The sequence below is a fragment of the Lynx canadensis genome, chromosome F1 (genome assembly GCF_007474595.2).
Source record: "Lynx canadensis isolate LIC74 chromosome F1, mLynCan4.pri.v2, whole genome shotgun sequence".
In the NCBI taxonomy this organism is placed as follows: Eukaryota; Metazoa; Chordata; class Mammalia; order Carnivora; family Felidae; genus Lynx; species Lynx canadensis.
Genome location: NC_044319.2, coordinates 5,383,445 through 5,395,865, shown reverse-complemented (window position 1 = coordinate 5,395,865; position 12,421 = coordinate 5,383,445). Strand labels below are relative to the sequence as shown.

Here is a 12,421-nt window from a genome sequence, read left to right as displayed (position 1 = left end):
GAAATGTGTACACATTATAAAACTGTTACTCTAAAGGTGAAATGGTGTCCCAACGCTGGCTGAAGTAGACTAATGTTGAGACTGAGACTGATGATATTAGGATGTGAATCAGTATCCTTCAAAAGAGGAAAGAAAGAAATTATAAATGAAAGAATGGGAAGCAGAAAAAAAAAGAAATAAGGAAAATGTGACTGATGAAAGTGATAGTGACAGTCAGTGATCCGTGAATAGTAGGACCTCAGAATTCACCATGTCTTGTTTTTAAGTGTAGGATCTTGTCTCATCCATTTTTCTTTATCCTCAGAATCTGCTGGAGTACAGTCACCTTCCAGACACTTGAGAGATTATTATTATTATTATTATTATTATTATTATTTTACTAAAAAAATTTTAATGCTTATTTATTTTTTAGAGAGAGGCACAGAATTGAGTAGGGGAGGGGCAGAGAGAGAGGGAGACACAGAATCTGAAGCAGAATCCATGCTTATTTATTTTTTAGAGAGAGGCACAGAATTGAGTAGGGGAGGGGCAGAGAGAGAGGGAGACACAGAATCTGAAGCAGAATCCAGGCTCGGAGCTTTCAGCACAGAGCCCAATGCGGGGCTCAAACCCACAAGCTGTGAGATCCTGACCTGAACCAATGTCAGATGCTTAACTGACTGAGCCACCCAGGTGCCCCTATTATTAATATTTTAAGTGTTTATTTATTTTTTTAGGGAGAGAGAGCAGGGGAGGGGCAGAGAGAAAGGGGGACAGAGAATCCCAAGCAGGCTCTGCGCTGACAGCAGAGATCCCAATGCGGGGCTGTAACTCACAAACCACAAGACCATGACCTAAGCCGAAGCTAGCCCCTCAACCAACTGAGCCACCCAGGTGCGCCGATTATTTTTGAAGTAAAATAAGAATCTTATAGGGTTCTTTTATTAATTTATTTTCAAGTTAGTTAACATACAGTGTAGACTTGGCTTCAGGAGTAAAACCCAGTGATTCATCTTTTACGTATGACACCCAGTGTTCATCCCGAAAAGTGCCCTCCTTAATGCCCGTCACCCATTTAATCCACCCCCAACCCCCACTCCAGCAACCCTCAGATTGTTCTCTGTATTCAAGAGTCTCTTATGGTTTGCTTCCCTTTATGTTTATCTTATTTTTCCTTCCCTTCCCCTATGTTCATCTGTTGAGTTTTTCAAATTCCACATATGAGTGAAATCATATGATATCTGTCTTTCTCTGACTTAATTTGCTTAGCATAATACCCTCCAGTTCCATCCACATTGTTGCAAATGGCAGGATTTCATTCTTTCTCATCGTCAGGCAGTATTCCATTCTTCATCCATTCATCAGTTGATGAACATTTGGGCTCTTTGCATAATTTGGTTATTGTTGTTGATAGCACTGCTATAAACATTGGATGCATGTACCCCTTTGAATCAGCACTCCTGTATCCTTTGGATAAATTCTGGTAGTGCAATTGCTGGTTCTATTTTTTAATTTTTTGAGGAACCTCCATACTGTATTCCAGAGTGGATGCACTGGGTCGCTTTCCCACCAACAGTGCAAAAGGGTTCCCTTTCTCCGCATCCTTGTTGTTTCGTGAGTTGTTAATTTTGGCCACTTTGACTGATGTGAAGTGGTACCTCACTGTGGTTTTGATTTGTATTTCCCTGATGATGAGGGATGTTGAACATCTTTTCACCCCTTTGCTGCGCAGAAGCTTTTTATCTTGATGAGGTCCCAATAGTTCATTTTTGCTTTTATTTCCCTTGCCTCCTGAGACATGTCAAGTAAGAAGTTGCTGTGGCTGAGATCAAAGAGGTCGGTGCCTGTTTTCTCCTGTGGGATTTTGATGGTTTCCTGTCTCACATTTAGGTCTTTTATCCACTTTGAATTTATTTTTGTGTATGGTGTAAGAAAGTGATTTAGTTTCTTTTTTTTTTTTACCTTTATTTATTTTTGAGACAGAGAGAGACAGAGCATGAACGGGGGAGGGTCAGAGAGAGAGGGAGACACAGAATCTGAAACAGGCTCCAGGCTCTGAGCAGTCAGCACAGAGCCTGACGCGGGGCTCGAACCCACATACCGCGAGATCGTGACCTGAGCCGAAGTCGGCCGCTTAACCGACTGAGCCACCCAGGCGCCCCGAAAGTGATTTAGTTTCATTCACCTTCATGTTGTTGTCCAGTTCTCCCAGCACCATTTGCTAAAGATAGTGTCTTTTTCCATTGGATACTCTTTCCTGCTTTGTAGATTAGTTGGCCATACATTTGAGGGTCCATTTCTGAGCTCTCTATTCTATTCCACGGACCTATATGTCTGTTTTTGTGCCAATACCATACTGTCTTGATGATTACAGCTTTGTAATACATCTTGAAGTCCAGGGTTGTGATGCCTCCAGCTTTGGTTTTCTTTCTCAACATTACTCGGGCTATTAAGGGTCTTTTGTGGTTCCACACAAATTTTAGGATTGTTTGTTCTAGCTCTGAGAAGAATGCTGGTGCAACTTTGATTCGGATTGCATTGAATGTATAGATTGCTTTGGGTAGTATCAGCATTTTAACAATATTTGTTTTTCCAACCCATGAGCACAGAATGTTTTTCCATTTCTTTGTGTCTTCTTCAGTTTCTTTCATAGCTTTCTGTGGTTTTCAGCACACAGATCTTTTACTTCTTTGGTTAGGTTTATTCCTAGATATTTTATGGGTTTTAGTGCAATTATAAATGGGATTGATTCCTTGATATCTCTTTCTATTGCTCCATTATCGGTGTATAGAAATGCAACCAATTCCTGTACATTGATTTTATATCCTGAGATTTTGGTGAATTCCTATATCAGCTCCAGCAGTTTTTTGGTGGAGTCTTTCAGATTTTCCAGGTAGAGTACCGTGTCATCTGCAAAGAGTGAAAGTTTGACTTCTTCTTTGCCAATTTGGATGACTTTTATCTCGTTTTGTCGTCTGATTGCTGAGGCTAGGACTTCCAACACTACGTTGAACAACAGTGGCAAGAGTGGACATCCCTCTCATATTTCTGATCTTCGGGGGAAAGCTCTCAGGTTTTCTCCACTGAAGATTATATTAGCTGTGGGCCTTTCATATGTGGCTTTTATAATGTTAAGGTGTGTTTCTTCTATCCCGACTTTCTTGAGGGTTTTTATCAACAAACAATGCTGTATTTTGTCAAATGCTTTTTCTGCATCTGTTGACAGGATCGTATGGTTCATATTATCTTTTTTTCTATTAATGTGGTCTATCATGTTGACTGATTTGTGAATATTGAACCAGCCCTGTAGCCCAGGAATGAATCCCACTTGATCGTGGTGAATAATTCTTTTAATGTACTGTTGAATTCAGTTTGCTAGTATTTGTTGAGAATTTTTGCATCCAGGTTCATCAGGGATACTGGCCTGTGATTCTCCTTTTTAGTGGAGTCTGTCTGTTTTGGGAATCGAGGTAATGCTGGCTTCATAGAATGAGTCTGGAAGCTCTCCTTCTATTTCTATTTGTTAGAACCGTTTGAGAAGAATGGGTATTAACTCTGCCTTAATTGTCTGGTAGAATTCTCCTGGGAAGCCATTCTGGCCAGGACTCATTTGGGGGGAGATTTTTGATAACCAATTCAATTTCTTTGCTGGTTATGGGTCTGTTCAAATTTTCTATCTCTTCCCATTTGAGTCTTGGTAGTGTGTGAGTGTCTAGGAATTTGTCCATTTCTTCTAGATTTTCCAGCTTATCGGCACATAATTTTTCATAGTATTGTCTTCTAATTGTTTGTATTTCTGTGGTGTTGGTTGTGATCTCTCCTCTTTCATTCATGATTTCATCTATTTCGGTCCCCTCTCTTTTCTTTTGAGAAGTCTGGCTAGAGGTTTATCATTTTTGTTTATTCTTTCAAAAAAACATTCATTGATCTGTTCTACTGTTTGTTTTTTTGTTTGTTGTGACTCTACATTGTTTATTTCTGCTCTAATCTTTATTATTTCCCCTCTTCTGCTGGCTTTGGGCTTTATTTGTTGCTCCTTTTCTAGCTTCTTTAAGTGTAAGGTTAGGTTGTGTATGTGGGACCTTTCTTGCTTCTTGAGATAGTCTTGAATTGCAATGTATTTTACTTTTAGGGCTGTCTTTGCTGCATCCCAAAGGATTTGGACTGTCATATTTTCCTTTTCATTTGCTTCCATGTATTTTTAAATTTCTTCTTTAATTTCCTAGTTAGCTCCTTCATTCTTAATTAGGATGTTCTTTAACCTCCATGTATTTGGAGGCTTTCCAAAAATTTTTCCTGTGGTTGATCTCAAGTTTCATAGCATTGTGATCTGAAAATATGCATGGTATGATCTCAATCTTTTTGTACCTATCTGAGGGCATTTTCTGACCCAGTATGTGATCTGTTTTGGAGAATGTTCTATGTGTACTCGAGAAGAATGTATATTCTGCTGCTTAAGATGAAATGTTCTGAATATATCTGTTAAGCCCATTTGGTCCTATGTGTCATTCAGAGCCATTGTTTCCTTATTGATTTTCTGCCTAGATGATCTGTTCCATTGTTGTAAGTGGAGTATTAAAGTCTCATGCAATTATGGTATTATTACCCAAAAGTTTGCTTATGTTTGTGATTAACTGATTTATGTATTTGGGTGTTTCACATTGGGGGCATAAATATTTACAATTGTTAGCTCTTCTTGATGGATAGACCCCTTAATTATGGTATAATGTTTCTTCATCTCTTGTTACAGTGTTTGTTTTAAAATCTAGTTTGTTTGATATAAGTATGGCTACTCTGGCTTTCTTTTGACATCTGTTTGCATGACTGCTGGTTCCTCACCCCCTCACTTTCAATATTCAGGTGTCCTCTGGTCTAAAATGAGTCTCTGGTAGGCAGAATATAGATGGATCTTGGTTTTTTATCCATTCTGATACCCTGTGTTTTCTGATTGGGACATTTAGTCCATTTACATTCCAAGTGATTATCGAAAGATATGGATTTAGTGCCATTGTGCTATCTGTAGATTTCATGTTTGTCATGATGTCTCTGGTTCTTTGTAGTCTTTGCTGCTTTCCACTCACAGAGTCCCCCTTAGGATCTCTTACAGGGCTAGTTTAGTGGTCACAAACTCCTTTAGTTTTTGTTTGTCTGGGAAAGTCTTTATCTCTCCTTCTGTTCTGAATGAGAGCCTTGCTGGATAAAGGATTCTTGACTACATATTTTTCCTGTTCACTCCCTTCTGGCCTGCCAAGGTTCAGTAGACAGGTCTGCTACCAACCTTGTGTATTACCTTGTAAGCTAAGGACCTTCTGTCCCTGGCTGCTTTCAGAATTCTCTCTTTATCTTTGTATTTTGCCAGTTTCCCTATGCTACGTCATGGTGTTGACCTATTTTTGTTGATTTTGAAGGGAGTTCTCTGTGCCTCTGGGACATGGATGCCTGTTTCCTTCCCCAGATTAGGGAAGTTCTCAGCTATAATTTGTTCAAATAAACCTTCCACCCCTTTCTCTTGCTTTTCTTCTTCTGGAACTCCTATGTGATGCATATTGTTTCATTTCACAATCATTTAGCTAATTCTCCCCTCGTGATCTAGTAATTTCCTTTCCCTCTTTTTTTTTCAGCATCATTTTCCATAATTTTATCTTCCCTTTCACCTACTCTCTCCTCTGCTTCTTCCACCCTTGCTGTCACTGTATCTAGTTTATTTTGCATTTCATTTGTAGCATTTCTTAATTCATCATGCCTAGTCCTTAGGTCTTTGATCTCTGCAGCAATAGATTCTCTGTTGTCTTCTATGCTTTTTTCAAGCCCATCTATTAATCTTATGACTATTATTTTAAATTCTTGTTCAGATATATTGCTAATATCTGTTTTGAGCAATTCTCTGGCTGTAATTTCTTCCCAAATTTTGTTTTGGGGAAGAATTCTTCTGTTTCATCATTTTGGCTAATTTTTGTCTTCTGCATGTTTTAGTAGCTTGTTATGTGTCTGCACCTGCGAGTACTACTATATTAAAAAGGGGTCATTCACTGTTGAGGGCCTGGCACTTCAGGAAGTGTTTTTGGCGTATGTTGCATGCACTCTATTGTTGTGTTTTGGCTGCTCTATCCCACTGGTCAGTCCTCTGCAGAGGTCCTCCTTGCTTGTAGTGCTGGAGTGTTTGGACCTTCCACCAGGTGGGCTTTGATTTGTTTGTTGAAGTAACCATGGAAAAAAAAGAAAGAGGTAGGGGGGAGGCCTGATCCCATAAGAAAAGAAAAATGAAAGGGGAGAAAAGAAGACCAAACAGAGAATCAAAAAACTATAAGGCTTAAATCCAGAGAAAAAGAAAGGAAAATAAAGAAGGAAAAGAGATAGAAAAGATCTAAAAAAATAAAGTAAAAATGCCTGAACAGACTATATATATATATTAAGAATTGACCACAAACAATTCAGAAACTATGAGCCTTATTCCAATAGAAAAAAGGAAGAGGGTAAAAAAGAAAAAGAGAAGAGAAGAAAAAAAGAAAAGAGAAACGAAAAAGACAACCAGACAGGCAAACAACAACAGTAACAACAGCAACAAGCAGTTGTCTGTTGGTGCCAGGGACAGGTGGCTGTCCTGGTCTGGAGGAGAGGCTGGCTGCATGGGCTCAGTGTCAGTCTTGTTCCAGTAGATGTGCAGTTACCAGGGGCAGGGCTTGGTGTAAGTGTCCCGCCTCCACTGGGGGCCGCTGTGCTTCTCTCTGAAGCCCCACTGTGTCGGTGATGGGGAGAAAACTGGCGACACCCCAGTCTCTCCTTCCCACGCCAGGTTGTCTCAAACCCCTGTTCAGGCAGCCCTCACAGGATAGCGAGGGCATTCAGCTTGACCTGTTCCTCACGGTTCTCCAGCACCTTCTAGGTGCCCAGTTGGGATTCAAAACCCAGTGTCTTAAAGGACCCCACACAGCATGGATCCTGTTCTGATGTAGAGCCACTCCACTCTGCTGATAAAAGGCTGATAAAAGACCGGGTGCCTGGGTGGCTCAGTCAGTTGGGCTTCTGGCTTCGGCTCAGGTCATGGTCTTCCAGTTCTTGCGCTTGAGTCCCGCATTGGGCTGTCTCCTGTCAGCACAGACCCGGCTTCGGATCCTCTGTCCACCCCCCCCCCCGCCCCTCCCCTGCTTGTGCTCTCTCTGTCTCAAAATAAATAAATAAACTAAAAAAAAAAAAAAAAAAGCCTTTGGCTGGCACCTGCAGGGTCTTTGTCATTGGGGAGGCAATAAACCCTTTTCCCAAAGTACTCTGGAAAGGGGACTGTTTTCCAGTATCCCCCAGAGATCCGTGTACCAGGCTATGCACTCCAGGGGGAGGTTCCTCCTCCACAGGAGCACCCGGCGGCTCCTGGCTTAGCTTCGGAGAAAGTCGGCGAAAGTCGTGCACTTTTGAAACCTCCGAGTTTCAGCTCCTAAGGCTGTTTGCAAAATAGAAACTGGCACTCTCTGTATTTCTCATTCCCCCATCTGTGGTCTGGAGAGGTTTTCCTTTTGTGCCAACTGAGTACTGACTTTTACAACCCCTCTCTCTTTCACTCCCTTTTGTCTCTGCACAGAAAGGGCTCCCTCCCTTCCATGCCTCTGCCATTTTCTCTCCACCACTCCATGTACATGCACCTCCATCCCACCACGGCTGCCTCTCTCTGCCCCTGCAGGTCCTTCAGCCACTCTGCAGATCCATTTCCTGGGTGGTCCAAATGATCTCTCCTCAATACAGCTGTGTTTGAGGGACCAGGGCAGTCCCAGTCCCCCTACTTCCCTGTCGTCTCAACTCCACAAAGAAGCTTGGAGTTTTTAAGGGAGACTATCGAAGTGTCTTGGAAAAGCTACATTGCCTTTCTTTGTCGTATTACTTTGTACAATTTTAAAGCAATAAAATGTTTAGTCATTCTTTCTTTCAATGATAAGGACACAGAAAATTCAACCCTGCCTCTGAATACTGAGGTAAAAATTCTGGGGCAGACCTTTTGTTTGAACTATTGTACCTTCTTTTTTTAGATTACGTTAGAGTATGAAGGAACATCATTTCTTGAGTGGAGTGTGCCAGGAACTTGTTCAGTGAAAAATAAAAGGTAAGATTTTTGCTGCTGATGTCGATATAATGTGTGTATTTACCCATAAAAAAGTATTCATATAGTGCGGACAGTCAGATTTAAGGCAGTGATTGAATGTAAATTTCTTCCCATTAAATAGGTGTGAGAAGAAAGACAAGATCTCTTTGAAAATAGGATATGGGGTGCCTGGGTGACTCAGTCCGTTAAGCATCCAACTTCGGCTCAGGTCATGATCTCAAGGTTCATGGGTTTGAGCCCCGCACTGGGCTCTGTGCTGACAGCTCAGAGCCTGGAGCCTGCTTCAGATTCTGTGTCTCCCTCTTTCTCTGCTCAACCTCTCTCTCTCTCTCTCTCTCTCTGTCTCTTTCGCTGTCTCTCAAAAATGAATAAACATTAAAAAAAAATTTTTTAAAGAAAATAGTATAAAAGTAAAATATGCTGTATGTTTTATTTTTCTTATTAGCATACAATTAATGTTTTTAGGCTTAAAAAGTAGGGAATTTTTCCTAACCTTGTATGCTTATTTATCTTTCTGTTCTTTTTAAATACTAGCTCACCGAGGACAGAACTGCGTTGTTCTTCTCCTGGTGTTCATACTATAAGACCAATTGTTGTGGGCCCAGTGAGTTGATTTTAATGATAACTTATTAAATCTTGAGTAATTATCTGTGTTACACTTTATTTCCCATATTTTGAGCTTTCAACCTAACTTAATCTGTTTTAAATAGTATGTGTTAATCATAGATAAGAGGTATTTTTAAATTATTATCAATATGGCATTAACTTCCAGATATATCTCATAGAAAATGATGTTATGAAATGGTATGTGATTTTACCTTAGCCTTTTTGTCAATAAGTATGTGAAAGCCTCAGTTACCACCTTCCTGGTAACAATATTCCCCAATGAGTGGGTCTCACATCATATACTTTTATCACAATTCCCTGGATTAAAAGCCATTTCTGGCAAGTTTGTTTTTACTATATTTTCTTCAATTCGAGAAAGCATTTGTGAATGCAAATACATAAGAATGATGTTGAATCCTCTCTGGGTTACAAAAAAAAAAAAAGAAAAAGCTAAGCATCAAAAACATCGGCTCTCTACTAATTAGTAACAGGTACCGGCCAGGCATTCATAGCTGATGTTCCCACGCAAGTGTGTCTAAAGCCACTGCCATAGAGACTGCGTGTGACAAAATTTGACTATATTTTGGGGCTTATGCCTTCTTCTTGATTTCTAATCTTTATTTTCAGAGAACAAGTAGAGTGATGCAGGAGAGGCCAAATGTATATTAATTCATTTTTTCAAAACTCGTAGATTGAAAAGTATTTCAACTTGAGGTTTTTGAGTTTATGAATATTTACCAGTTTCATGGACACAATTCTGAGGAAGTAAAGGTTTACTCCTTTTCCTTTTGTTGTGTGTTAGAAGCCCAAATGTGCAATGTTACATACACATAAATACATGCATAGAGAAGAGTATCTTTGTCGTTTACAGATAGTGCCATCAGATCTTATAACCTTTAAGGATGTACACGTGACTTTAGAAATACATTCAAAAACACTCAGATATAACAATCCAAAATGTCTCCAGGCATTGCCAGTGTACCCTGGTGAGCAAAATCATCTCTGATTCAGAACCATCATGGAAGAAAATGAATTGAATTGCATTTCAGTGAGTAAGACTGTGCAGGAAAACTCACTATTTTCCTTTATACACTCACAGAGAACATTCTGTTACCACATGAAGTATAAGGGGTTGGCTTCCATACTGACTAATTCTCTGATACCAGCTGACTGTCTTACAATTCTAAGTTCTGGCATTTTCTACATGGAGTTAACTTCCCATCCACAAGGTTAAGGGCTCAGTCCCATAAGACTGCTCCACTTCGGATGCCAACTGCAACTCCCAGTTTGTCACCTGTACTCGTGACTGACTGTCCATAAATCCAGGTTCCTACAACCTTCTCCTCAGGGTCAATGGTTTGCTAGAACAGCTTGCAGAACTCATGGAAATGCATTTATCGGTTATAATAAAAGATATGCTAAAGGATACAGATGAACAGCCAGAGAAGAGCTACATAAGGCAAAGTCTGGAAGGGCCCTGCGCACAGGAGCTTCCGACCCCATGGAGCTGGGTTGTGTCACCCTGCCAGCACATGGACATGTTTACCAACCTGATTTTTATGGGGCTTCATCACATAGGCATGATCAATCATTAACTCATTTTCTAGTCCTTCTCCCCCCTCCAAAGGGTGGGAGGTTGAGGTAAAAGTTCCAAGCTTCTAATCATGGCTTGGGCTTTCTAGTGACCAGTTCCCATCCTGGATCCCACCCCGAGTCACCTCATTAGAACAAAAGGGATTGAGGATCTCTGTGTCAGACCCTCCCGTCATTCAGGAGATTATAAGAGTTGTAGGAGCTCTGCATCAGGAACTGCGATCAAAGACCAAAGATTAGCAGGAACTGGGTGCAAAGACCAATACATAACAAATTTGTCACTCATGATAGTGAATTCATAATTACAGAGAATAGCTACAGAATTGAACTAGTATTACATGAATATTTGTTAGTTCTGTTCTGAAATTTGTTCATTATACTTCCTCTCATCTTAGATCACTAATTTAGTGCCTCTGTGACTTTTCTGCCTGTATCCAAATTTGTATTTAAAGCTACCTTAATTTCCTTTTAGGATTCAGAAGAAGAACGCAATTTGTCTGTGCAAAGTTCTCATATCTGCTTCCTGTGGTATTATAGAGTTATGTAAGTAAGGCAATGTTGAATACAAAGATAATTAATGCTTTTTAAGAATAATTAGATTTAACTTTTAATTAACCACAGATGGATTATCTACATTATACTTTTCACATAAGCTTGCACTCACCAATCAAGATATCCTCAAATAAAACGCCAAACTAATATTGGGAAACAAACAATAAAAGTAACAATAGCAACCACTATTTGAACATATATTTCTAATGTTCATACTTGATGTAAATTATCTCTCTCACTTTTCATAACAAACAGAAATGCAAGTATTGTTATCTTTATTTTATAAATGAGGACATGTAAGCTTGGGTAGGTTAAATAACTCGGATAATAATACACAGCTACTAATAACTAGCATTGGGATTTGCCGCTGGTTTTTCAGACTACAGGGCTCTTTTAATTCCATTATATACATAGTTTCTCCAACCCATATTAACATGAGAGTGAATGAAAATAACTAAAAAGAGAAAACTGGCACAGGAGAAAATAATTAAGTGCATTAGAAAATCATCTGATAAGTTAAAACCATCAATGAATCAGAATATTTTTCAGTGCAACAGTCAAGGCAATATCCTAAGTCCTGAATAGGATACAAGGAACTGTCTTATGTGGCCCCTGCTCCCCAGAGGACTCAACAGCCTCGCATTTCATTGGCCACAGGGATTACTTGAGGACTGACACATGACCCAGGCAGTCGCCAGCAGAATACTCGTGTCTTCTGTAAAGCGGAAGTGGTTGTTGTCGATAGTTGTCTTGGTTCACGTGGTCCCTTAGAAATCAGATGGCTCTGCAGTGTATATGCAATTTTCAGACTAGAAGCCCTGATAACTAGATTTTAGCAAGCCCTTCAAGGAGTGCACGTTCCATTCCTCTCAGAAATACTGCCACCTTCCCAGACTCTTACCAAGAAGCAAGGATGGAGTCTCTGCTACTCCTGAACCTGACAGGGTTCTGTCCTAGTTGGGGATTTCAGATATGCCAATCACCAGCTTTCTCCTGTGGGTTTGAAACCAATTGAGAAACAGACAAAGGCTAATTTGGAGATAAAAATTCCCTGTACAGCAGAATTGGAGAACAGAACCTTCCTCTCTGGCCACATGGGTTATTTTCTGCTTCCTCCAAGCAGAGACCAAGGGGGCCATCAGAGAAGGCAATCTGCCAAAAAAAAAAGCATTGAAAAAGCATTGATAGTCAGTTTCACGAGTTTCCAATCTCACTCACACACACTGAGCCCCAAGAGCTAGTGACGGATATGGGCTTCCATACTGCTCTGATCTGGTCATGAATCATGAAAACAAAATCGGAAGAAGAAGCACCTATCTACCGGGGGGCAGCTAAGCCCAAAGAGACAGCTCAGTGGGAGCTAAGTGTTTTTCTGTTATGTAAGTGGTAAAAATGTACGCAATTTATCACCTGTAAAAATACCATTTAAAGAATAAAATGAAACTAATACTCATGTATTCATCACACAAGTCAAGGAAGAGAACATTATCAATACCGTAGAATCTGCTACTTAGAAATGCAGAATCTGGGGCCTCATTCCAGACCTCCTAGATCATTACCTGCATTTGAACAAGATCCTGTAGTCATTGTATGTACATTATT

General features: G+C 40.1%; 1 protein-coding gene across 1 annotated transcript in view; it reads left to right on the top strand.

Annotated features, from left to right (window-relative positions):
- CATSPERE (catsper channel auxiliary subunit epsilon) overlaps positions 1 to 12,421 on the top strand; it is a 197,729-nt gene that overhangs the window by 19,548 nt on the left and 165,760 nt on the right. The window contains 3 exon segments of the mRNA XM_032591870.1: positions 7,995 to 8,068; positions 8,603 to 8,672; positions 10,740 to 10,810. Coding sequence (XP_032447761.1) covers positions 7,995 to 8,068; positions 8,603 to 8,672; positions 10,740 to 10,810 — 215 coding nt within the window.